This window comes from Gastrolobium bilobum, unplaced genomic scaffold (genome assembly GCF_033153095.1).
Source record: "Gastrolobium bilobum isolate Gb01-03AN ecotype WA unplaced genomic scaffold, APGP_CSIRO_Gbil_v1 utg66532, whole genome shotgun sequence".
Lineage (NCBI taxonomy): Eukaryota > Viridiplantae > Streptophyta > Magnoliopsida > Fabales > Fabaceae > Gastrolobium > Gastrolobium bilobum.
Window position 1 is genome coordinate 69,399 of NW_026895091.1, and position 27,750 is coordinate 97,148.

Consider the following 27,750-nt stretch of genomic DNA (forward strand, 5'->3'; position numbering starts at 1 on the left):
TGCGTTTGGTACAGGAGAAATTTTTATTTGTCGGGGAATCTCAATTTTCAAAAATATGATTTTTATATTCAGTATATGATAATATTCAGAAATTTAAAATTTAGAAAAATTCAATTTCCCGAGAATCCGGCCAAATACCGTGTACCAAACGCCCCCTGACTGTTTCTTTTATGGACTTTAAGCCCAAAGACAAACCATGAATATGATTTTATTTTTTATTTTTTTTATACAAATAAAAATTAAACACATAATCTTTACAATTTATCCAAATCTCTTATTATTAGATAAATCCTAATGGCTTTATGAATATAATTTTATATTAGATCATAAGCCAAAAGATAAATCATAATATAATTTTGAATTTTCAATTCAGTGATTATATTAGATACTAAACCGCTAAAATTTAAAGGGCGAAGAATTTTTTAAGTCAACGAAGATAAGTTATATTTGGAAAAATCAAAATAACATCGTTTTGGAGTTGAAATCAAGATATTTTGTAAGTCTAATATATTGTAGAGTTATATTAGTCTTTATCATTATAATTTTTTAAACTTATAATTCAAAATGACGTCGTTTTGAGTTTACCGGAGATAAAATTATCTCTAGTGACCAAAAAAATACTTTTTCCAAATTTAAAATAAAAAAATTAGAAAAATTTAAAGAACTATTAGATTGGATTAGTTTGTAATTATGATTTTAAAAGATTGTTATCTCTTATATATGTATTTTTTTTCGTGTCCTTATTGAGAGATAAGACCTTAAATTATTCAAAATTTAGAAAATACACATGTACTTTTTGTATCTAATTATTATTGATTGTTGATCAATAATCACGAATTTTAATAAAATGTCCATATATCTGAATTATACTTATTTCTATAGAAGCATATTTACAGTGCAAATTAAAGTTCATGGCTATTTTTAGATTCATTTATTTTTCAAGCTTATTTTATAATATATATTTTTAGTTCAGGTATTATTATCTAAATTATGTTTTATCATTTTAATAGTATTTATAAGCTTATTAACTAAGAATTAGTATGGATTTGAATAATTTATATGGAGTTATAGGTCTGAACCTTAATGTTATTATTGAAAAGAAAAATTAGGCTAAAATATGTTACTGTATTTTCTGTTCTCTTTTATTATCTAATTTGTGTTTAATTAAAGAATAAGTTGTACTAAATAATAAGCAAGAAAAATAAAAGTGGACAATTCACCAAAATAAAATAAAAGTAGATATGATATCCTTAACAAGCCATAAAATAAAGGGTTATGCTTTGATCATGTTGCTAGGAAATTGAAGCAGACCAATTGAAATGTGTGGTTTTTATTTTTTTTAGAAAAACATAGGAGCTATATTTGGTATTTTTATGACATGATAGAACAATTCTCATGCAACATTATTTTTATAAATCTCTAAAATAAAACACATAAAAAATAAAAATTATATTTATATTATTTTATATGATAGAAACAAATTTTCTACACGCACAAAAAAAGATGGGTCCCACCTCTTTTTTTTTCTTTTACCTGTAAATTCTACTTGTAATTTTAATTTTATAACATGAGATAATTATTTTCCTACAAGAAAAGTATTTTCCGAAAAAAAAAGGTAAATTGTCATTTGCGACATTCTGTAACTCTCTTTCATATAAAATGATTTATATTTATTTTTTCTTAAAAAATAAATAAAAATTATCATTTCTTCATTAATATGAAATAAAATTATCTCAATTATTTCCAAAATTACGTGATTTTGAGAGTTTAGGAAATTAATAAAGGTAATTTAAAATTTTATTTGTTTCTTATTATATGAATTTTATCAAAAACATCCCTTATTAATTTCCCTAGTCTAAAATGACATAGTTTTGAAATTAATGGAAATATTTTTATCTTATATTGATGGAGAAATAATATAATCCAAACCCTTTTTTTTTTACAATAATCCAAACCGTTTTGAATTGGATAGAATTTGAATTTAAAATTAAATTAATTAGATGATGATAATAAAAAAAATCAATAATATTAAATTGGATCACTTCTTTTAAGAACTATTTGAATTTAACCTACGACACCCTTAATTCTGACGATATTTTTGTTAGCATACGAGACAAGTGTCAGTGTGTCACCATAAAATCAGATACCCCATGCAAGATGTTGTGTAGACATGCTTAGGCATGTTTTAATTTCTCACCCACCAAGTTTCAGGAGGTATAACCCGCCAATCAATTCAAGATTAATTGCTGTAGAGCCATATCTTTTTCATAAGTTTGAGTCATCAAATAAATTAATTTGTTTTATAAAATTTTAAGAAGCATGTACATATACCTGTTTTAAAAGGATGCATTATATCTTCTTGATAAACATTTTATAATGTTTATTTACTTAAAATGAAAAGTGTAAGAAAAACTCCAAAGTTTTGGTAAGTAAGAAAATATTAATACTTTTGTTTTTAAATAATCTAATAAATTATGGGTTCACTTTTTCCTCGATCAATGTAGATAATTTATCTACATTGAGTTCAAAATCAATGTATTTTTATAATTATAATTTATTTCAGAGTTATATATAATAGTATTATTTATTATAATTTTTTACTTTTTCAACCTAAAACGACATCGTTTTGAGAGTGAATATAGACAACTTATCTACATTCGATTTTTGATTATCAATATGAAAAAGGGTTGAAATCGACACATTGATTCCTTTTTGCGATTTTTGGTGAACCGTATGCATCAAAAGGTGCATGTACGGCTCTTAATGGATCCAATTTGATCTGAATCAATCGACTTTATCGAGAAAGACAAACATTAAAACCATAAATTATTAGGTATAGATTGATTATACAAAATTCAAAATATTTGCAAGATGTCATTGTTTTAAACCATTCTATTATGAAACTGAATATTTTACTCTCCAATTATATAAAGAGATACTGCTAACTTAATATGATTGTGTTTGGAATCATTTAACTTGATTTAATTTGAATGCATTGATTTGATTTAGAAATCAAATCTATTGTTCGGAACACAAAGTAAAATAAACGAATTTAAGTTTATTTACAAATTGAATTTGACGTGTTTCAAACGTTAAAGATAAATTGAAATAGTTTTACGTTAGTAATTCATTTTATCAACCTTACTTATAACAGGTTAAATAATTTCAACTTTTTCCACCAAAAAAAAAAAAAATTCAACTTTTAAAACTTAAAACAAACCAAATGCATTCAAATCCAATTAATTTTAACTTTTTTCAAGCAAACGAGATAAAAAGGGACTTTCAAATCAAATAATTTCCCAAAATATATCCCTCTAAATACCGAGAAAATTAATGTCAGTGACAGTTTAAAAAGATTTAATCTCCAAACATATAAAAATTTGAATTATATATGAAGAAAAACTAAACAATATTTATTTAGCAAGAAGGGCCACTGTATTCTACCTAATAGACAAAAGTATTTTTATTTAGAAGAAATTTGAGAATAAATATTAGATATAAATGGGCGATTATTTATTCTTATTGGATAGATAGTTTATAAATGAAATTAAGATTAGACATATGAAATCAAGAATGAAAAAATGATTGATCATGGGTGGTTAAGTGATAATTTATTTTTATTGAGTGATTAACAATAGAAAATGAAAATCTATATTAGATATAGTTAGGAATAATTTTACGATTGAATATTACTCATCATTAAGTGGCCATTTATTCTCATTAGTGACTAACATTAATAGATAATATTTTTTTGTCAAACGATTTTTTTTATTTTGGGTAATCAAACGATTATTTATTATTAGCGAGTAACTATGGCTTTCATAAAGAATATCTTTGTCATTATGTATAATATAATAGGACATTAATACTTCTCTCGTCGCAGTAAAAAGGTTTTTGTGCAGCAGATATATCTTTTCCAGAATACGCCGACATATCTTGGCATTTAAAAAAAGAAAAAAAAAATAGATCCCACTTTTAAAAAAAAAACGAACACACATAATAGCGAGTCTCTAAATAAATTTTTGTTTTTTAACTAGTTGAACACTACTTATGAAACATTTAATTTCATTAGTTAATACTTAATAAATCTTATTAATATTGTTGCTTTTTAACCTATTTAATTTTTCTCTCGTATTGAGATTATGATCTAATGATATTGAAGAGTAATAAACAGAAAAAATTATAGATAAAATAATATATCCCTTAATACTAAAAGGAAAATACTTTCCCTCGTTGATCCAAAAGCCAAACATACGAGGGTGTGCCCTAGGGGCCGTGATGGAGTCAGAACAAAAACTCAATTAGTGTCAAAAGACCTATATGGTAAAATTCAGTCAGTGTTATTATTGTACTATTTTAAAAAACTCAACCAATGCTAAGGTTGTACTATAATTTTTGAAGAAAATCTGTACCATTTTTAAAAATTAGTTCGTGCCAAGGCACCAGCTGGCATACAAGTGGTTCTGCCACTGTCTAAGGATGTTTGCGGTCTGAATTGGATTGGTTTTGAAGCAAAAATTATAGGATTCAATACCTTTAGTTTGATTATTTAATCATCCATTTGGTTTCATTTTATTTTTTAAATCTAATTTTATTCTGTTTGGATTGGAACAATTTTCGATTTTTCGAAAAGTCTAAAATTTCAGTCATATCAATCACTAGCTATATAAAAATAGAGTCGTTCAAAGTTACAAAATACCGAAAAATTAAAGTCTTTAAACTAAAACAAATATTAAAACTCATGAAGAGTTAAAATAGATTAATAGATACTAAAAAAATTAGGGAAAAGTTCACAAATGCCTCTGTGGTTTGCTTCAGAATCACTTATGTCCTTGTGGTTTTTTTCTATCACATATGCTCCTGTGGTTTGCAAAAGGGTATATTTTTTATCACATATGCCCCTGTGGTTTTTTATTTTTTACAAAGCACAGGGGCATATGTGATAAAAAAAACCACAGGGACATAGGTGATTCTGAAGCAAACCACAGGGGCATTGGTGAACTTTTTCCAAAAAATTAAAACAAGATAGTTTACTATTAATAATATTCAAGATTCTAAGTCTACAAAACAACAAGATTTCAAGTCATCATCTTTCGAAAATAATAAATACATAAAACATTAGATCGGTTTGGATTGGATCGATTATCACTAACCAAATAGAAAATCGATTCAATACAATTAAAATATATGCTATTTTTTATTTGATTTTTCAATTTTTTGTTAATTCGGTTATCGATTTTTTGGTTTGGTTATCACGGTTTGAATCGATTTAGATTGGTTAAGGAACACTCCTAGTGTGCCCTCCAAGTCATGCATTACTCCATGCCAAGACTTATGCAAAAGCTAACGCGTGCCTACCATGCTTCGTTTTCTTCAATATGTGCATCACGTTCAAGTCGTGCATATCTCTATGCACGACTTTGCAAAAGTTCATGTACACTTGCTATGTTTTGTGCTTGCAAGACGCATATTACCACATGCATGTTAAAGTTGCGAACACCTCGTATGCATATTGTAAAGCACTGCACACCCATCAAATAATTTAACTTTTGAATGCGAGGAAAACAGTATCCGTTTTTTAATTATTATGGTAAAAAAAACCTAATATTTTTGGAGTTCTTATATATGATGTGAGTGTGAATTTATTATTTATTATGTTATAGGAGATAAATTTATCTCTTACACATACATAAAAGTACGTGGGGACTCATATTTTATCTCTTTTATTCTCACACGGGCCGCACGTGTAAGAAATCTCAAGATGAGATTATATGAAATTAGAACACCAAAAAGATTTAAGCTTACTTGTTGAAGACATGATTCTTGATTTCTTGAAGGCTTCTTGTTTCCTCTAATGCTCCTGCAATGAAAAGACTAGGATCTTCCTCTACAATTCACACCATTCCCTGATCACAACCGCCGATGGGGCAAGTTATGGAGTAACGATTTTCTAACACGTTGTGAATGCAGAGGGGACCTAGCCAAACTTATTAACCCTAGTCCCCTTCTCATCATGGGCCTATGAGTTAGGCCTACATTGTTACCCACACTAACCAGTTTACAAATATCCAAGCCCAAACAAAATGATCATTTAATTAAATGGGCTTTATACTGCACCCCCATATGGATCATGACTTAGCTTGTTTTTATCAAAACAAGAAAAACTACAATTGATTGAAGTCCATAATCATTATAAAAATTTCTAACATTCTCTCACTTGGACAAAATCAATTGTAGAATTTTAATTTAAAAGAGAAAAAGAAAATAAATTATTTGAAAACGACTCTTGGGCTAAGGACTAATTTTTATAATGTGGCCACATTTTAAGAAAACACATAATCCAAGGTACGATATCTGAATATGACTCCATCCAACTAAAATCAAATAACATTGAATCAGGCGGTGATTATACCCTTACCGATATAAGACCTTCCATGGTCACAAATGTTACTTGATTCCGTCGACTAGTCATTAGTGTAGAGTGTAGCAAGAAAATAGCATGCCAATGTGATCCAACAACATGCAAACTGCTATTTTCTCGGTTAGTCCTCCAATTTCTGTCAAATGCCTTAAAGTCATAGAAATTTCATGGTTTATCAAAAAACCATCATATAATCAAATATGGTGTCGACTACGGGCCTTGTAGTCCTAACAACACCATTATGTCTCGAACTCCCATATAATGTCAACCACTGACATGATGGTTCCAACGACACTGAGTTTCAAAATTATGCCTCAAACTCCAATACAGTGTCAACCATAGACATGGTGGTCCCAACTCCCAACGACACTGAGTTTCAAAATATCTCACAATTGATAAACATAAATACATACTCAATATATACAATAATAAAACTCAAAGCATTATCAATTGCTCCAAAATATTTTATCTGTCAACCAAGCATCAATTATATCCAAAATAAATGGTTAAACACTGTAAAACAATAAATAATTCAAACTCCCAATAATCAACTAAATCAAGGGAACTCATATACACATGTGCTTCATATGCATTTTAAATATCACGGGCCTAAGTCCTTCGATTAGAGGGTCAACCAATGTATTAATAATTAAGTCATCCACAAAACATATAATTAAATAAAACTCATAGCCAATGACATTAGAGTTTAACATTATTTTTCCATCACCAGATTTAAAATTAAAACTCAAGGTGATCCAAACAAGATAAAAATTAAAAATCTTTATAAGAGACCTCATATATAGTTTATTTCAAAACAAACTCGTATCCTGATATAAAAAATTAAGCAAATATCTTCCACTGACTCCATAATAACTTCAAGATCACCCAAAATCAATTATATCTCTCCCGCTAAAGAAAATATCAAGTATAATCTCCACATTAACTATAGGCTAACTTTAACGTAATACCTTATCAAGATCAAAATTCATAATAAAAAATATAGATTCCATATCTATTTACTATAATTTAATCCAATCAATAATTCTATTATGACATTGTTATCATTCATATCATAAGTATATGTATTACAAAAATGCAATTATATTAATTATGGTCAATGAAATAATTTTAACGAAATAATTAGCATTTTATAAACTCTCCTTTGGACATAGTACATAATTATTTCACATTATTTGAAATTTTAACTCAATGCAAATTTCAAAATTGATGCATACAATAACTTCCTTTGGGCAGATAATTGTAAAAAATAATTTTTATTAACAAAAGACACTGACGATTAGGGGTGTAAATGGGCTGGGCTAGGCTGGGCTTTGCCCTTCCTAGCCCAAGCCTACGTAAAAAAAATTCAGCCTATCTGCCCTACTGACCTATCAAAGGCTTTATTTGTAGGCCAAGCCCGGCCTATTTTAAAAAATAAGAAAGCCCGACATGGCTACCAGTGTAGATACCAAGCAAAGAAAATAATTGTATAGAGCAAATAAAGTTTCATTCATGAATGCACTAGTACTTCTCATAAGAAAAAAATAACAAACAAGAAAGAGTCAACATAATACCCCAGCTTTAGAATGTATATCATAGAGGAATAGAGTCAAAGAAATGGGGAAAATAAGAAAAATACAATTATTGAGTGCTAAAATAAAGTCTACAAGAGAATGTCATTCATCTAAAAATTAAGGTTGGTATTGGTACTTTGCCATGCAACATAAAATAAATATTATTTTATTATTTTATTTTTAATAAATTAAATAGACCAGCTACAAGGCTTTGGGTCAGGCTTGACAAAATTGGCCTACGGCCTATTTGTTAAAAAGACTTTCTTAAAAGCCTAAACCTACTCTACTTTTCTGAAAGGCCGGGCCAAGTCAGGCTTAATGTAGGCTGGGCTGGGCCAGCCTGGCCCATTTACACCCTTATTGTCGATTCACAAATAAAAATTTGAATAATAATACCTAAATAATATGAAAAACTTTATAGTATATATTTCCCAAATTCATATTGCATTTACTAAACTACAATTTGTGTCACAAATTTCAATCCGCAGTATCAACAATTATATATCTTCGCTCACTAATCAAAATTAATTGACAAAGCACATAAAATCTACGCTAAAATTGGGAGAGTAAATACTAATATTTTAATCACGATAATATGTAACAATTTTTCATTAATTAAAATTTTGAAAAAGGAACATAATATTTATTGGGTTCGTTTTTTCTAAAGTTACTTTAGACAATTTTATCTAATGTTCGCCGAAACGACGTCGTTTTGGGGCGAAAATCATGGCGTATTTGTAATTTTAATTTATTTCAGGGTTATAATAGTCTTTATCATTCTAATTTTTTAAATTTGCAACCTCAAAACGACGTCGTTTCGACGAACATTAGACAAAATTATCTAAATTAACATTAAATACTTTTTCCCCATATTTATTACAATATTAGACATGAATAAGAGCTCACAAAATTAAATATGAATGAGAGCAAATAATTCCAAATAAATATTTATGTATATAAAAAATTAAAATAAATATTTCAAAATGAATCAAACATGTTTTCAAATCTATTTAAAGGAACTAACATAGAAATTCATTATTAAGGCAAAACATGTATGCATCAGAATAAACTAAAGGACAATATACACCTTCAATTAAATCAAAATATTGTAATGAGGACAACATAATAGTACATTCCACTTTGGGCAGAATGCACTAACCAAGGTTAAACCAAGCCAGAACCTCAGATGAGTTAATCAATGAGCACAACACTGGGTTTGAAAATCTATCCCTTTTGGGCAGATAAATTCCTATACCAATGAGCCTCCAATAACTTTATCTACAATCTCAAGAAGAAATTGCTCAGGATGAGTTAATCATTTAGCACAACAAGTTGTTATAACAAGGCCAACATAATAGTACATTCCCAATGCACAAACCAAGGTCAGAACCTCAGATGAATGAGCACAACATTGGGTTCGAAAATTCATCACCTTTGGAAAGATAGATCCCTGGACCAATGAGCCTCTAATAACTTCATCTACAACCTCAAAGAAAAGTTGCTCAGTGAGCATACACTGACTTCAGATATTTATTCCCTTTGGACAGACATATCTCATAGATCAGTGCACCTCTGTTAACTTCATCCCAAACAAATTGACAGTTATAACACACAATTATCCCATTTGGGCAGGAAATTACATGAAATAATCAAAACTATTTCTCAAATTTTACAAAGAATTTTTACAATATAAGTAATCCCACTTTGATGGCAATTACCCATACTAATTCATGAAAACTCTTACACCAAAATTAATTTTATCTTGTCCAAAATATTGATACAGCCCATAAGACATTTTAGCATTCCTATTGATCATAAATTCAAGTAATAGTATTCTCAAATAAATTTTGTATTTAAATAGTTCAAGCGGAAGTATATAACTCAATAAACAAATATATAACATCATATATTACAAGAACTTATATTTTCTCGTATCACATATCACATGAGATAATATCTCTCGTGGGATAGATATATCAAATAATAAGGTTCAACACTTGTTAAAAAGAAAAGAATAGCACACATTTCAATACTCACAACCTATGAAAATAATCTCGTTCACGAGAAAACGATTTTCCATATATATAATTTCATTTCATTGTGAGAGTAGTGTTATGTGGCAAATGCCTTGTTAAATTTAATTTATCTAACAGGGCGTATGAAGCATTTATCGGAAATTACTTAGGTGTTCCTTCTTCCGCCACAGGTCATAGCTCACATCTCACGCTTCCACGGTGGTGTCTTCTCTTCTCCAATCTTCAAAGCATGGAATAGCTGTTACTTTTCATCCTTCAACAATGACAATGGTAGCTGGACGCAGATCCCCGAGAACCCGAACCCGAACCCGAACCAGAACGACATGGTTCCTCCTCACTCTCTTCACCGTTTTACACCTACTCGCGTCTCTAAGCTCCGCCGCTGACGCTGCAGCAGCTTGTGAATTCACTTTTCTCGACCGAAACAAGCTTTACAATTACACACTCTCTTCTCCCATTCGCAACTTCCCTCACGGCATACTCAGCGAAGACGGGTACACACTCTCTCTCTCTCTGCATCCAGATCAATATGTGTTTCCACTGCTGTTGATCTGACGTAGTTTCGTTTTTTCCGGTTTTGGTGATGTCTCTTTATTAGGTTCTTTTATTCTATTTTATTTTTTGTTATTTTGATTCATCTTTAGAAACGTTTCCTGGATTAGTTAAATAATGTTATGACGTAAACGTGCTTAGTGAATTGTGGTGCTAGAGTTTTGGAATTTAGTTATTTGGAGGATTCTGGCAATTAGGGTCTGCGTTATGGCTTTATTCTAATTCGGCAATAACTTCACGAATTGGAAAAGAAGTTTATTTTTTATATGTAAATATGATTGGTTTGTAAGAACATATTAATTATATGGTTCTGACTGAAGATTTCATTTTTTATATTTATTTCTGTCCATGTAGATTTTACAAAGTAGCAGTAAACGAGACCACCCTTTGGTTTCAGGTTGGCTCCATCAGGTCACTCTTAATTCTTTGATTTCTGACTAGTACCGGTTCCATTGGTTAGTAATATTTTTTAGCTGCATAAGCATAGACAAAAATCTTGTTTTATTTTTTGCTTCCGGGCTGTGGTACACTGACTTTGAAAGCAGAGTCTTGCTTCATTTTGGTCCTTCAATGACTGAGTTTGAATGTGTTTATATGTAACTATGCCAGTTCTTGTACTGGCTTATAATAGGTGTACTTTCAAAGCACAGCATATACTTTTATAGGAAATGGTAGCCTTGATGTAGCTTTATGCCGAGTTGAACTATTATTGAATTTCTTGTATTGGTTGTTTGAGCAGCTTTGTGATGAAATGATTTTCAATCATGACCCTCCAACATGTGCTGACTGCTGGGTAAATATGTCTCTTTTTCTGTTGACCTATTTTCGCTATATTGATAGATTCTGCATTGCTATCAAACCTGTATTGATAGATGTGATTTATGATCATACTTTATTATTAATTATACTTATGAATATAATGCATATTTTTATAAAGGAATAGTTGATGAAGTCACAGGATTTGTAGATATATTTGTTACTTGTAATATATATCTCAAATATACTGTTTCCTGCTTTCTTTTCAGTACAAGTTTCTTCTCATCGAGTCATTTTCCTTAGTATTTATCCATCATTTTTAAGCTTCCTCGAGGAATTGTGGAGTAAAAATCATTTCAGAGATCTGAGCCTATAGGAAATAAACCCAATTGTATACATGAAGCTTTAACACAGCAACACTTACTCTCACTTGGATATTCACTTAAGCCAAGAAACCCAACAACAAATAACAGTAAAGGTGTACATTTTAATGAATACAGAAGAATAAGTTAATAGAATAGTCACCTTATAATCAAGCATGATTTGGCATCATAATGTAATAATATATTATAAATGTTCCAAAAGAAAGATGAAACTGATTTGAAATTGTATTTAGTTTAATTTACAAATAAATTGGCAATCAGTTTGTCTAGGGTAGTGGTCACTGTTCACATGTAAGTAGTGCTACTTCAAAGGTTGAGATGAAAAGGTAGAGCATATCAGTGATAAATATCATTAGGGATAACATTGGATAGGATTTTAAGGTAGTTCAAAGGTCCTGCTGCTATGTGGATTAAGTAAATTTTATCACGGAATATCTTGAAAAATGGAATTAATATCTATTATCCCATAATTTTGCAAAATTTTCTGCTTATTTGATTCCCTTATTGTATGCTTTAGGATTGTGGAGGGCCAACACGTTGTGGGATGGAGTGCAATGCGCTTGTGGCAAACAACATTGGAGGTAGAATTCCTGTCAGTTTTTAAGATCAGCATTAAGGAAAAATGCAATACAGATAATTTTTTCTTAGTCTCTGTTGCTAGCAGAACCTCCAAGTACCTACTTCTCTTTCACAGTAAAAAAAGATTCTACTGCCACATCAAGCAATTTAGGTTGCCTGAAAGTACTTTTATTTATTTTAAAAGCATTTTATGTTACGCAACAGCACGACCAAACTGATTCTCACTCCTTACTCTTCTAGAAAAGAATTACAGACCTTTTTGTTTCTACAAGTTTTAAATATTATTTTAGTATTTTGACTTTTTCTTTTCATTTGTCTGCACTGCTTTTGTCATATGGAGAACATATAGTCTAGCATGTGCTGTGGCAATTATTAATTCATCTGCTTTTATATATTCATATGTGCGCTCTCACACCTCATTGAAACATCTAAAAAATGTGTTCGTACATGAACTACAAGGGTCTTTTCATTTGACATTATTTCAGTTTGTCCATAATGGAATTATTAGAAGAGCTTTACATAGTAAAAATTATGTTCTCTAGAAGAGGTTGTTTTTGGTTCTAAATATTGAGTGCCCTTCATCATCAGTTGGGAAGGGCTCAAAACTTGAAGTGGTGTCTCTACTTTGCTCATCCAGTTTAACTTTTTGATAAACTATATCCAATTGAAGTCAATTATTCTTTATTTCTGAGAGTGAAATTTTAAGCAGGAGGGAATCCACGTACTCTAACAGAGTGATAAATGCAGGTTATCACGTATGCACAAACTTAGGACGTGGCCCAAAAATAGATGTTGATGTCATTGGTAAGCCCAGTTCCCCTATATGTTTCTGTTTTCTAATTTGCTTCAAATCATGGTTTTCTTTTGTTAATTTTTGGTGCTTCATTTATGCTCTTGATTATGTGCTTTTTGTATGGCATCATGTATTATTTGGTTTAAGTGATTTTGGATAATGCTTAAAATTATGAACTAAACTAGAATATTGTATGGTTGTAATGCTATTCCAATGGCAGATAAGGAAAATCCCCATACTGGTGTCATTGTTAAAATGTCAAGCAGTGGCCTTAAGTACAACTGTTCGCTGGCAGTGTCTGTGCTTTGCAATTTAAATGGAGTACAAGTAAGGTTTTTATTCCCCCCCCCAGTTTTTAATCCGATATTATGGACCTTATAATGACTTGATTGTTTCATTATCAATCTTCTGTTGACAGGGACCGCAAACTTTAAAGAGAGTAGGAGATTGCAATTATGTGAGTACTCTGTTTTGGGATATCTGTTATTGCTTCCTAGCATATTATTTATTATTGTATGATGTAGGTTTCCAACATCCTATCATAGTTCTTTTGTATCCAAGTGCACACTATATATATATTTTTTTAATTTGTTAACTTAGAAATTGAAAATAAGTGACAATTGGTGAAAATCTAAGAAATGTTGAATATGGACTCTTGTATCAACAAGGAACATGATTGAATTTGTCGGGTATTGCTATTCATTTAGCTTACTTGTAGAAGTTCATCATATTACCAGATGATATTGTTGTCCATCCACAGTTGATTATTAGTGTGGTATATGCTCTGAGGTGGCTATGTGTATTCAGAATGATATTGTTGTCCATCCACAGTATGGAATGAGATGAATATGTGTATTCAGAATATGAGAAGGAGAGTGTTGGGAGAAAGCAAAGGAAATGGATTTCATACAAAGGAAACATGGTGGTGGAATAGAGAGGTGCAAGAGGCAATTAAACAAAAGAAGGAATGCTTTAGATCTTTGCATAAAAGTCCCAATGAAGAGAACTTGCAAAAGTTTAGATTGGCGAGAAAAAATGCAAAGAAAGCAGTGCGGGAAGCTAGAGGCAAGGTTTTCGCCGATTTGTATAAAAATCTTGGGAGCAAGGATGGTGAAAAAGGTATATATAAACTTGCAAAAATAAGGGATAAGAAAAATAAAGACCTCACCCAAGTTAGATGCATCAAGGATGAAAATCAAAAACTTTTGGTGAAAGATAAAGATGTAAATGAAAGATGGATGAACTACTTTAACAAGCTGTTTAATGGGGATGGCGATAAAAGCGAGGTGGACTTGGAGGATGCTTATGATGATTTGAATAGAAGATTTGTGCGCAGAATTAATACACATGAAATTAAGGAGGCTTTAAAGAGGATGAAGACTAATAAAGCCTTGGGACCTGATGGTGTCCCTATTGAAGTGTGGAAAGGCCTGGGGGATGTGGCAATAAAATGGTTGACGAACCTTTTCAATAAGATTCTTCAGACAAATAAGATGCCTGATGCATGGAGGAAAAGTATGATTGTGCCTATTTACAAAAAACAAGGGAGATATCCGGAATTGTTCTAACTATAGAGGCATTAAGCTAATGAGCCATACTATGAAGTTGTGGGAGAGGGTTATTGAATATCGCTTGAGAAGAGACACCAAGGTTTCTGTAAATCAATTTGGATTTATGCCAGGAAGATGTACCATGGAAGCCATTTTCTTGATGCGACAATTAATGGAAAGATATCGAGAAAAGAAGAAGGACTTACATATGGTTTTCATAGATCTTGAGAAAACATATGATAGGGTTCCAAGGAATGTTTTATGGTGGGTTCTTGAGAAGAAAAAAGTACCATTAAAGTATGTAAAGGCAATCAAGGATATGTATGATGGGGTTACTACTTGTGTGAAAGCTTGTAATGGAACATCAAGTTATTTTCCTATCACGGTAGGTGTACATCAAGTTATCTCTTTGCCTTAGTTATGGATGAACTAACAAAAAATATTCAAGAGGAAGTGCCATGGTGTATGCTTTTTGCAGATGATATTGTGTTTATTGATGAGAACAAAGACGATGTTAATAGAAAACTTGAATTGTGTAGAAGCACGTTGGAATCTAAAGGATTCACGTTAAGTCGGAGCAAGACTGAGTATTTGAAGTGTGAGTTTTCTCTGGCAAGAGATGAAGACCAAGATCTCGTGCACTACTTGGTCAAGAGGTACCCAAGAAAGATGCTTTTAGATACCTGGGATCCATTTTGCAAAAAGGTGGAGAGACTGATGAGGATGTAAATCATAGAATCAGAGCAGGGTGGATGAAATGACGTAGTGCATCTGGGTTTTTGTGTGACCGCAAAATCCCCCTTAAGTTAAAAGGAAAATTCTATAGAACAACAGTAAGACTTGCAATGCTATATGGAACTGAATGTTGGCCAGCGCATAGGCAACATGAGCATAAAATGGGAGTATTAGAGACGAGGATGTTCAGGTGGATGTGTGGTTATACGAGGATGGATAAGATAAGAAATAAAGATATTCAACGAAAGGTAGGGGTACTACCGGTGGTTGAAAAGATGAGAGAACATAGATTGAGGTGGTTTGGTCACGTAATGAGAAGGCCCCTGGATGCTCCTGTAAGAACAAAAGTTTGTTACCAAGAGCTCAACACAAAGAAAGGTAGAGGTAGACCGAAACTTACTTGGGGGAAGGTAGTAAAACAAGATTTAATGGATTGAGATATAGATTGGCGGACGGTGTGCCTTAGAACGAAATGGAGAAAATCTATATGCATGGTGGAGGGTTAGACCTGTTGTTATTCCTATGTTCCAGATGATCCTTTTTTAGTCCTTTTTCCTCTTCATCTCCCCCCTTTATTCTTTCCCCCTTCTTTTATCACTTTTATATTTATATTTATATATATATATATATATATATATATATATATATATTTTATTACTATTTTATTTATTTATTTTTATTTTCTTTTTATTTATTTTTCTTTTTTCTTTTTTCAACCCTCTCATATATTTTATTTGGGTTCATCTACTACCGACCCCAATTAATTTGGGATAAATGTGTTGTTGATGTTGATGCTTTGAGTTTGGCTTCCTTTTATTTACTATTTTCGGTTTAGTCTATCTTGCAGGCATCCTATTATTTTCTCTCCCTCTCTTTTTTCTATGAAATGATTTACCATTTGAAAGAGTAATGAAGGAAGATCTTGCTTTTCATTTTTCAGCTATTTTCTTCACCAATCGTTACATCTCTCGATGATGCAAAGACATGATTGTTCTGTAATCATGTTGATTGATCTCTGCATTCATGTTGATTGGAGTTTTGATTGTTAAATTAAAAACCCATTGTCCTTAACAGTCAAAAGTGCATTTTTTTAAGCTTTAAATGTTGCATATAGATGGCAAGAAGATTCATAGCTTTCACAGAATTGCAGTACAGAGCTAAGCTAACGAGCTTTCAGCTGTAATACACAACATAATGAGTCTTGTTCTTTTGTCTTCAATTCTTTTTTGTTCGAAATGAAGAAACCTAGACAGAAGTTCAGTCTCTTATTCCCCTGCATCAATATGCATCTAATGAAACATGAGAATAGGAGTGATGGCGAGGTAAAAGTTGAAACCAGAAGGACAATATGAAGTTGATAGGAATTTGAAACCAAAGACAAGTATTATTTACCAGTGTTGTAACCTTGTTTCCAAAGCAGGCTACAGAGCTAAAGCATCCATCTGGTTGTGCCATGATCGTAAATGTTCATGGGGGAGGGTGGGGGTGGTTTGGCACCTTACTAACTATGTAAGGATTTTACTGTCTTGCCTGGCAATTTTAATTATTACAAGGGGCTGTCATTTGGATTACTAATAATTGTTTCATATTATCCCATTTCAGTGTTTTATGCCTTTTTGCTGCATATCTACTGGCTGGTATAGCTTATCGATTTTTCTTCCTTGGGATTCGTGGTATAGATGTATGTTCTCTCCTGTCCTTTTTGTTGTCTACTTGTCTTTTTTCATAGTAGGATATATTTATCTATTTTTATTTATGTTTTTCATTTAGGTTGTGTGAATTGGCTACTCCATAACAGTTTCCTTATACTTGCTCTGATTAGAAAGTGAAAAAAGAAAAAGGGAACCTTTTTCAGTTAGTTATTCGTGATCCATTTCCATTTAGTTATCTTTGAGGTAGTTTGAATCAATATTGTAAAGCTTCTTTACACAGTTCATGGTGGATTTACTTTGTAGCCATTTATGTATGGGTAAACTGTAATTGCTAATTTTTTATGCATCTCGTGCTGAAACACAATATCATTACTGTTCCTTCTTTTCTTATGGCGGGAAATTGCTTGTTAATTACACTCAGTCAATCTGTTAGTAATTTTGGTTCTTGCATGGTTTATGATGTTTTATAATGTTATTCCATGTCAATCCTTGACGACCAATTTCTGAGAACACTAAAGCAAACTTTTCTGGGACTTTACGGCAATTGGGATTTAAATCATTTTTCATTGACCCTATTTTTCAGGTTATCCCTAACTTGGACTTTTGGGTCAGCTTGCCAAAGCGAACACAGGTATTCTTCCATATGAATGCTTCAATATCGGTTTTCCCAATCTGGTCCGTAGACAAATTTTTTTTTTTTAAACTTTATAGCTCACTCATATGCACGAGAAGGTTGGGAGTTACATTCTTCGTATAACCTTTGTAGTCTACTTTGTCTTTGCAGAATCTGTTTGCATCTTTGGTGAGAAAGTTTAAGGGACCGTCTCAAGGTCACCGGAGCTCCTATTCTCCTGTGAACTTCTGAGATTATATTTTTGATTCTGGATTTATCTGGTGAATTCATTACGGATTATCTCAGATATGAGATGAACATGCTGCAGAAAAGTGCAGATAAGTCACTTTTCAGATGCCCTACTGGTCAGCTCAGATGCTTCCTTGAAATGGGACATTCTGCAGAAATCTGTAATTCTTGCTCTGACTATCCCTCCCTGAATTTAGTATTTCACATTCTTTAATCCTTATCTATGAAAGAAAAGGAGGAGGAGGAAAAGAAAGGAGATAAAAAGAAAGTTTAGTGTGATTCTTAACGGGACAAAAAGACAATACAATGGAACTAATCCAATAATTTTGGTTGACATTCTTTAGTTGATAATCAGGTAATTGAATGAACTTCTTTTATTGTAACTTGTATTTTGTTACTTTGACCATTAATTCATTACTGTTTCTCTTTTTGTTCATTTTCACCTCTTTTTCCCTGCTAAATCGTTTTTGCATTACTAGTTAATTTATGTATGGATTGGATGTGTCTTTATGCTGTTCGTTTTCTACCAATGAAGCTTGAGTTTATATAAAGTAAATGTCAACTTCAATGGCCAGCTTCATCTTTGGGTCTTAAGCCAAATTCCATCCTATTTATCCCTGCTAAATCACCGAGTCCTGCTCTCCCAGTGCTTTACGCGTGAGAGCTAATAGGGTGCCACGGCAATCAGATATAGTTGATGCTCTCTGGGAGATTGCGAGGAATCACATTGAAAATTAAATTTCCTGTTGATGGGACACCTGTATTTAAGATAATATTTTTCTCTCTTCCATGTTATCAGTCAGCATTTGTATTTAGTTTTTATTAGAGGGATATATGAAAAAGTGGGTGGGATGAGAGTATTGTAGAAATTTCTGTTGATCCCGTGGTGTTGATATTTTTTAGTGAATAGGATCAAATATATGTTAATGCTTAGCAGCAAAAGGTAGCTTTGTGGGGGAAAAGGCCATGTACCTTTGCCTCGAGAAAAACAAGACAACCTGTGTCAACAGAGTTATTTGTCGCTTTCATCCAACAGATGCACTATGAGATGGGCCTGTGTTAAATCCTATGAAACAATACATCCTGTTAAATCCTATTGTCTTAGCCTGGGCGCACCGCAAATATGAATAATTGTATAATACTAGCAACTTAGCAAGAGTCCAACCGAAGACACTGTTGCTGTGGCATGGATACATCACATGGAGCCATTATATTATATTATCATAACCTGATATCATCAATCTCTCTCTTGTCGACATGACTTAGTACTTATCTTAGTGAATTGTGATTGATTGCGCATTGTGTGATTGCTGGATCAACGGTTGGGTTAGCTGTTTATGTTTAGGTTAGAACTGGATTCGAGCCAACTACAAGCTTGGGTTAACTCAATTAATGGCCCTAGTTAGCTAGTTTTAGTGATGCGTATGGTTTCATTAAGAGTAAACTATTACTTTAGTCATTGAGTTAACATCAATTTAATCTCTAAAAACTAACTGATATTAATTTAGTCCTCTAAAAAGAGAGGTAGGATCTTTTGACACCAGTATCAAATTTGAAGTTTGACACTTCATCTGATAGATGTTAGATCAAAAAAGATCAACGACTCTGATTTGTAAGCATGTGACACCATTGATCTTTTTTGATCTAACGGCTATTAGATGAGGTGTTAAACTTCAAATTTGACACTGGTGTCAAAAGATTCCATCTCCTAAAAAAATATTATCATCGATTTAGTTTCTCGATAATAGAAAATGATATTAATTTAATGTCTCAATCTTATAAAGTTGACATGCATTTAGTATATTAATAATCGAAAATGACACTAATTTAGTCTCTCAATCTCATGATTTATGAACAGAATGATGTTTTAATGTCACTTTATATGATTAAAGGAATAGATTGATGTTATTTATCTTTTAGTAATATGTCAAGTTGTCAACCCAATCTTTTGAAGACTAAACTTGATGTTTATTCTTTTTATTTAAGAATAAAATAAAAAAATAACATTCAAGTTCGATGTCTTTTATTGGGATGAGAGAAGAAAATATATGAAAGATGTCTACAACTGATGCCTTACGAGACAAACGGGAAATTCTTACGCAGTATTCGAGCTAGATTTTCCTTACTTATCACTCTTAATATAACAGTAAAAATATAGGTAAATTTTAAGGAAAAGTAATGACTCATAATTGAAAATGTGCATATTTAATAGGAAAAAGTTTACCAATGCCCCTATGGTTTGCTTCAGAATCATTTATGCTCCTATGATTTTTTTCTTATCACATATGCCCCTGTGCTTTGTAAAAAATAAGAAATCACAGGGGTATATTTTACAAATTACAGGGGCATATGTGATAAGAAAAAAATCACAGGGGCATAAGTGATTATGAAGTAAATCACAGGAACATTGGTGAATTTTTCCCTATTTAATATATAGAATAAGAAATTTTCCTTGTTCCGAAAGAATCTTACAAATCTTTCTTAAAATACCTATTTAGTTTTCTTAAAGTTGCACTGCTATAGGTGATTTATTTATATATGTACCTAAGGAGTATACATTTAGTATTACAGTAGTATATATTCCTTTATTAAAAATAGGAAAATGTGGGATTTAGGTGAAAATAACATAAAAGAATAAGTACCAAAAAAAATAAATAAAGGATGCACTGGGGTCTTGAGTACTACAGGAATATTGAGGATATTTTGGTATCTAAGGTAGAGTTTTCTAGAGACACATGACGTACGCATCCTTATCCTTAGAAAGTATTTATAACATTATTAATTCGTTTGATCCAAGCGTCTCGCTCAAAAATAGAAAAAACCAGGATCAAACCCCGATCTCTTAATTTCAGTTAGAAAATTCTACCTTCTTTTTTTATGGTAAAAAACAAACGAAAAAAAGTAAATTTATGTTCGACTCTTGATAATCATAAAATCAATTTGTAATAGAAACTTTATTGATCAAGATGGAAAAAAAAGAAAAAAAAGATACAGTATCTATCACGATAGTTACGCTCGAATTAAAAATTTGTATCTAACACGATAGTCCGGCAGAATAACCAAATCGCCTTTATTTTAAAAATTCGATATTAATTTACTGATTTTAACAAAATATTTATAAATCTGACTTAATTTGATCTTCTCATCGCATAGGTCTTATAACTGATACGTGTAGTTAATCATATAAATGATGCGATGCGTGTCATCTTTATGAAACTCACATAATAAAAATGTTAACTTTAGTTAAAATAAAGAAGATAAATAAATAATTTTCAAAATAAAATAGATTAATAAATAATTTTAAAATAAGATGAATTTCCCGGTGTCCGCAATTAAAACCATATGAAGCACTTTGTGAATGACAAAACTGTGGAAGAATAAAGAATATTTTGTGCGACCTCAAACTATCACGAACTACTTCCTAACCAAACTCGTGTATAATAAAATAATAAATGCAGCCTGGAGTCACCCTTTAAATGCTTATAATTTTTTTTTTTTGGATACACAAATGCTTATAATTTGCATCAGAATAGGGATTATAATTCGTTAGTTGAAGATACTATAGTTATTTTATTCGTTTTTAGTTGTCCCATTGTTAAACATTTTCTGAATGTCCAGCACAACTACAGCTCCATAATAATATAATACTTGCAGAGTCCAAAATTCCTGTGTTTCTGCGAGAATCAACAGCAACATAATTCCAAAGCAACGTAAATCACCCGCCACCTAAAGTCCAATGCCTTAATCGTAACTAAAAAGAAAAAAAATGACCAAACAGCTTGTTGAGACCTTTTTGTTTATTCGATGTAATGTGTATCCAATGTGAACATGAAAAGTGATTATTAGTCTTAATCTTCCTCACACCTTTAGCTGACCGTCAAACATTTTAACCTTGGAAATAAACTTAATAATGAAAAAATATGTATTATACATTGTTATGGACCATAAGAGATGTCCATATTGGTCCAAGAAGGGGAACGAGAAAAGGAAGTAATGCAAATAAAGGAAATGATTATTAATTGACATGAATCCTAGGACATGAGCTATTAGAATAGCTATATAAGGTCCAAAATTTTACTGTCGTAAATTTTATAAATAAGAGATAAAATTTACATGTATGAACATTTTATATATATTATTATGTTGTCATTGTACACACATTACTTCTTTGGCTAAGTATTCCTAGTGTATATGCCAAACTTAAAGATATTTAACTCATAGATATCTAAGAAAATCTTTAAATCCAAAATCAACATATTAATCTCTCACTAGGCATCTTTGTCTTTAATTAGACAGAAGATACATAAAATATTATTTACTTCATTCATTCTATTCATTTTTTGCTTTTTTTTCCCAGGTCATTCAGTTTATTAGGCTATACCTATACATAATTTAACTTGTAGTTGCATTAATCAATTCAAAGTATAATTTAAAATGACACAAGTTGTGTCTTTTTAGATGATTTATATAAAGTATGATCGGTCATATTTTGTGTAAATCTGAAAAGTTATTTTTTTCTCTTCTATATATAAAGTGAAAAAAAATAACTTTTCAGAATTACAAGAGTATGACCGATCATACTTACTAAAAAAACACACCTTATATACTTTTAAGCGTAAATATCTTTTTTGGTCATCAGCAAATTTCACGATGACCGCTTTAGTCCATAGCAAATAAAAAAGCTATTCGTGGTTCCTAAGGAATTCAAAATGGACCCATTTAGTTGAAATTTTGGTCCCTCACAAATTCAAAAAAGACCCACATTAGTCCCTCAAAAGGACTAAAATGAATCCATTTTGAATTTCTTAGGGACCACGAATAATCTTTTTATTTGCTAGGGACTAAAGCGGGTAAATTTGTTGAGTATCGAAAATGATATTTGTTCTAATTTTAAATAACACACTGGACCTTCAAAATTTCCCCGTGGAACTGTATTTAAGCATAAAAATTGTACCTACAGATAGTGATGCTTGCCTTTGACGGAATCCATACCTAATTAAGAGGACAAAAACTCCACATTGATGGCTCCAACTCACCATAGCTTCCACTTTAAATTTTAAATCAGAATAATAATTTGCTATATGAATGAAAATACTTGTAAGGTTAGGAAAGAAACGAACAACCCCACAACAAATTAAGGAGTTGGGGTCCATGCATGCAAATGATGAATCCACCGTTTCTCAGAACCAAGCATCGTATCTCTCCCTATCTCTTCATCCTCTTAGTTTTCATTCTCTTTGTTTCCTTCATCTATGGCCACAACTTCATCTTCATCTTCCGCCAACACCATCATCATGACACACACGCACTCTTCTCCACCACACCCGGTGAGTTGACTCAGCCCACCGAGTCAAGGTGCTTTCTTCTTTCTTCTTTCTGCTTTTGGGTTTTCAAGTGTCAACTCAGCTGAATTTCGTGTTGTTGTTTATTTTGTGGGGTGATCTCAATATCAGAGAGGAGCAAGCAACAGAAGGTGGCGGCGTTCGCGGTGGGGAAAACGGCGGAAGAAGGAGGCTGCGACTTGTTCAGCGGAAGGTGGGTTCGCGACGAGTTGACTCGGCCACTGTACGAGGAATCGGAGTGTCCGTACATACAACCACAGTTGACTTGTCAAGAACACGGTCGGCCTGATAAGGAGTACCGGCGGTGGCGCTGGCAGCCTCACGGTTGCGATCTTCCCACGTAGGTGCTTTTGTTTTTGTTTTGTTTTTTCTTTGTGTGGTTTTTTTTTTTTTCGGGTCAAGTTGTCGGTGGGTCGGAGTACTGGATTTGTTGGACCCGTTTCCGACATGACAGTCACGTGTGAAACGGTGGTTGGATGCTATGAATATTGTAGTCATATAAGTCATAACTCACCAACAATTGAATGATTGCCACCTAGTGTTTTTTAGCATTTTTTGTTGAGTGAAAAAGTGATTACATGATCATGTTATTTGATCATAATTACTCATTTAAAAATTATACAATTTTCTTTCTCTTATATTATTATCAATGAGTGGTTGTGATTAAATAACATGATCACGTGACCATTTTTCTATAAAAGAATCCACTCCTTTTTTTTGCTTCTGCCTTCTGTATTCTATCGGTGGTAGTGGGACCTTACATACAATACGGACATTACAATGCAAAGGTTATGAGTAATTTGAGTATATGCGAGTTAGTCACCTTAAACTTGTACTAATTTGATGCTTTTGATATTTTCTATTTTAATTTATGTCAAATTTGAGTTTCTGAACCCTTCTTTTGGACATATTTATTCTCTAGTTATGGCTACGTTGTTAGGTTCTTACCTGAATGACTATTTGTTTGTGGTTGAAACTTTAGGTGTTTTTAGGTACTGGTTAGATTGATTTAATTGTTAGCTTCTTTGGAATTGAGAGAATATTTAAGAATCTAATCCATAAGCAGCGTATTTACCAAAAACTGAGTGAATGCTATTTAGTCCTAATGGATCTTCATTAGATCAAAGAACTTAATACATCAGGACCCTTCATTTGGGCAATAAAGTTCAAGTGTATTCAGACATCACCTACTTTTTCACTGTTCTTCAGCAAGAAGGAAAAGGACATACAAGAAGAAAATTAATTGCTATTATATGCCCATTACCTAAAAAGAATTCCAATGACAAAACACGGAAATGTTATGCACAAGTTAAAATTTATTGTACCTATTTTATTTCTAAATATTGATCCTTGATGCAAGAAATGATCCAATTCTCCTAGAAAGACTAAAATAATATAAAGATACGGAATGATCAGTATACAATTTTTTTTTACAAATTACACTAAGTATGACCGGTCATACATTCTTGATTGAAGTATAACCAGTCATACTTAACGTAGTTTGTAAACATGTCTAAATATAACCTTCTCCTATAAAGATTACGTCAAAATTTAGAATGTCAAATTTAGCTTTTCCTTTTCCTTGAAGTTCTACTTACAGAAACTACTAGAAGTAACTATGTTGGTTTGATCTTACCTATCTTTGATGAATATGTTTCATGGATTGTATTTAAAAAAAAAGGGAAATTATTCTTTCATGTAATAGAAGAGAGTTAACTTATGTTGTAGATACATCAATAAATATGTCTTATTATTTTTATTTTTTTAATACATGGTAGGACCCACCATGTGTTGAGTCTGTAGCATGAGAGAGAATGTCTCTTACAATATGATATTAGAATCATTAGATGCTCCCTGATGAAAAAAAAAACCTCGTGGGAAGAGGATTAATTGTATTAAAAAAAAAATAAAAGCAACAATTAATCATAGATTCGTAGATTTAAGCCAAACATAACACACCTCTTTACCAATGTTACAGATTCAATGCAAGTTTGATGCTGGAAATGCTTCGTGGGAAGAGGATGATGTTTATTGGAGACTCCCTCAACCGGGGTCAGTATGTCTCTTTGATATGCCTTCTCCATCAATTCATTCCTGAAGATGCCAAATCTATGGAAACCTTTGATTCACTCACTGTCTTCACAGCCAAAGTAGGTGTACCCTCTTACTCTTAGCTCATGCACAATTCACAAACATAGTTAGTTTTAGCTACATTAATGTGCCCATCTTTTTTTTTTTCTCTGTTCGTTTTGCTGTATTTAATTAGGAATACAATGCCACAATTGAGTTCTATTGGGCACCTTTTCTTCTAGAATCAAACTCCGATAACGCTGTCATCCATAGGGTAACTGATAGGATTGTGAGGAAGGGTTCAATCAATAAGCATGGCCGTTATTGGAGAGGTGCTGACATTGTGGTATTCAACACCTATCTTTGGTGGATAACTGGCTCCAAGATGAAGATTTTGTATGATTCTCTATACTATTCAAATAATTATTCACTTGGTCCTCATTTCTTTTGCCAATGCCATTGCAAAATAATACCTAATGTGTCCTCAAATTTTTTAGGCTTGGATCTTTTAATGATGAAGTAAAAGAGATTGTTGAGCTGTCAACAGAGGATGCCTATCGTATGGCTATGAAAAGTTTGGTTAGATGGGTGAGTATGAACATGGACCCCAACAAAACAAGAGTCTTCTTCACCAGCATGTCACCTTCTCATGGAAAGTGAGTATAGTTCACACACATATATAATATACCAACAATGTCATAATTTTCTGTGCTGACAAAAAAGTAAAAATAAAATAAAGAGTGATAGCTACATTCCAATGTTCCTTACATTTGGAGTTAAGTTAAATCTAGGGGAAATACATTTCTCGTGTTACATGAGATAATTTTATCTTATGCACATACAAAAAAGTGGATAAGACTTACTTCTTTACTTTCTCTATATTTTTCTTAGTGGGTTCTATCTATTTTTGTGTGTGTACAAAGTCTTATGCAACACGAGAAATATATTATATATGCTAAATCTGTTAGTACCAATGCTTCATTATTTATTCCTAAGAGAGTAATAATTATTTAAGAAGCTTGGTATATGGAAGCACAAATGTTGGGACTCATATAGTACAAGTATATATGGCAGAAGCATAGAGTGGGGAGGTGAACCAGGAGGGAACTGCTACAATGAAACAACTCCAATCAATGATCCAACATACTGGAGTTCTGATTCTCAAAAAAGCATAATGCAAGTAATTGGAGAGGTGTTCAGAAAATCCAGAGTGCCCATAACATTTCTTAACATCACTCAGCTCTCCAGCTACCGCAAAGATGCACACACTTCAATCTACAAGAAGCAATGGAGTCCATTAACTCCAGAGCAACTATCTAACCCTGTTAGCTACGCTGATTGTGTGCATTGGTGTTTACCTGGACTACAGGATACTTGGAATGAACTTCTGTTTGCCAAGTTACTTTATCCTTGAAAGTGTATAAAAATTGAAGAGATCATTGTTCTCTTGGGTCCATATGGGGCATGAAAATTTGTAAAAGGGAGAGTACAGCATGCGCGGATTATTAACCTTTGTTTTCTTAGAAAGTGATGTCTAAGATGGTAAGAGGGAAGAATGAAAGAAAGGAAAGAAGATTTATCTACAATAATAGTTAACATTAGAGGGGGAGGAGAATGTATATGAGGAAATTGAATTGATTTTTTTTTTTTTTTTTTTTCTGTAATTGGATTGCCAAATTCAACTTTTTGCTAGTTGTGTCCGCCACTATGGTGCTAAGTGCTAACACATATTCTTTTGAATTGAATTGCTATTTTACTTTCTGTTTTTTTAGCTTTGGTGCTTATGCAATCAAAACAGAAGAGAGAAAAGTATGGCACAACATTTTATGGGATTAATGTTTCTCATGTTATAGTAGTAGATAAATTTATTTTCTGTACACATAAAAGTGTGTAGGGTCCATATTTTCTTTTTCTTCTCTTCACGTGATTCCACACGAGCTACACATATTTTTATTTGTGTAGGAGATAAAATTATCTCTTATAACATGAGAAACATTAATTCCATATTCTGTGTATGTGAAAAAATCATACCGTCAAAAGAATTCAATCAATAAATCTATTGGCATAAATATTTATAAATTCTCAAATGAAATGAAGACTGTTTTGGAATGTTATCAGGAGATAAAAAAAATTATAAACAAGTGCTGATAATTTGGCAATTATATTGGATTTCTCTATAGAGAGATTACTTTTTTACTTTTTTCGTTTTCAGTTTAGGCCTAATTCACAATAGGGTTTAATAAGAGTTATGTTGTAATGTTATAGAGATTCGTTTTGCGTGCCGTAATTTTTTTTTTTTTGCTTCAAAAAGTGTGGCTTCACAAAATGTGTGTGTAGGAAATTTTTTTGTGTCATGTTAAATGATGAATGCAAACCCATTCACAATATACACCGGTTTCCATTAATTTGTTCCTCCTTTTTTTTTGTGGTCAGCTAAGTTCAAAA

The 27,750-nt window shown here is 31.9% G+C and overlaps 2 protein-coding genes across 6 annotated transcripts; both read left to right on the forward strand.

Annotated features, from left to right (window-relative positions):
• The first annotated feature begins 10,142 nt into the window (after positions 1-10,142).
• LOC133296597 (uncharacterized) lies at positions 10,143-18,292 on the forward strand. 4 transcript variants are annotated; one of them, XM_061495783.1, is made up of 11 exons: positions 10,143-10,525; positions 10,938-10,980; positions 11,323-11,376; positions 12,240-12,303; positions 13,049-13,105; positions 13,315-13,421; positions 13,513-13,551; positions 16,797-16,888; positions 16,982-17,060; positions 17,615-17,706; positions 17,816-18,292. In XM_061495783.1, coding segments are annotated over exons 1-11 (861 nt in total). In that variant the 5' UTR covers positions 10,143-10,292; the 3' UTR covers positions 17,817-18,292. The 4 variants fall into 4 exon arrangements, with proteins under 4 accessions (XP_061351767.1, XP_061351628.1, XP_061351707.1 ...); XM_061495644.1 differs by having other exon boundaries at positions 17,615-17,662; XM_061495723.1 differs by having other exon boundaries at positions 16,800-16,888; positions 17,615-17,662.
• Positions 18,293-22,980: 4,688 nt separating this feature from the next.
• LOC133295814 (protein trichome birefringence-like 33) lies at positions 22,981-27,049 on the forward strand. 2 transcript variants are annotated; one of them, XM_061494769.1, is made up of 6 exons: positions 22,981-23,242; positions 23,354-23,575; positions 25,214-25,385; positions 25,502-25,701; positions 25,803-25,961; positions 26,380-27,049. In XM_061494769.1, the coding sequence occupies exons 1-6, from the start codon at positions 23,049-23,051 to the stop codon at positions 26,717-26,719; spliced, it is 1,287 nt and encodes a 428-aa protein (XP_061350753.1). In that variant the 5' UTR covers positions 22,981-23,048; the 3' UTR covers positions 26,720-27,049. The 2 variants fall into 2 exon arrangements, with proteins under 2 accessions (XP_061350753.1, XP_061350680.1); XM_061494696.1 differs by having other exon boundaries at positions 22,981-23,220; positions 23,347-23,575.
• Positions 27,050-27,750: the final 701 nt, after the last annotated feature.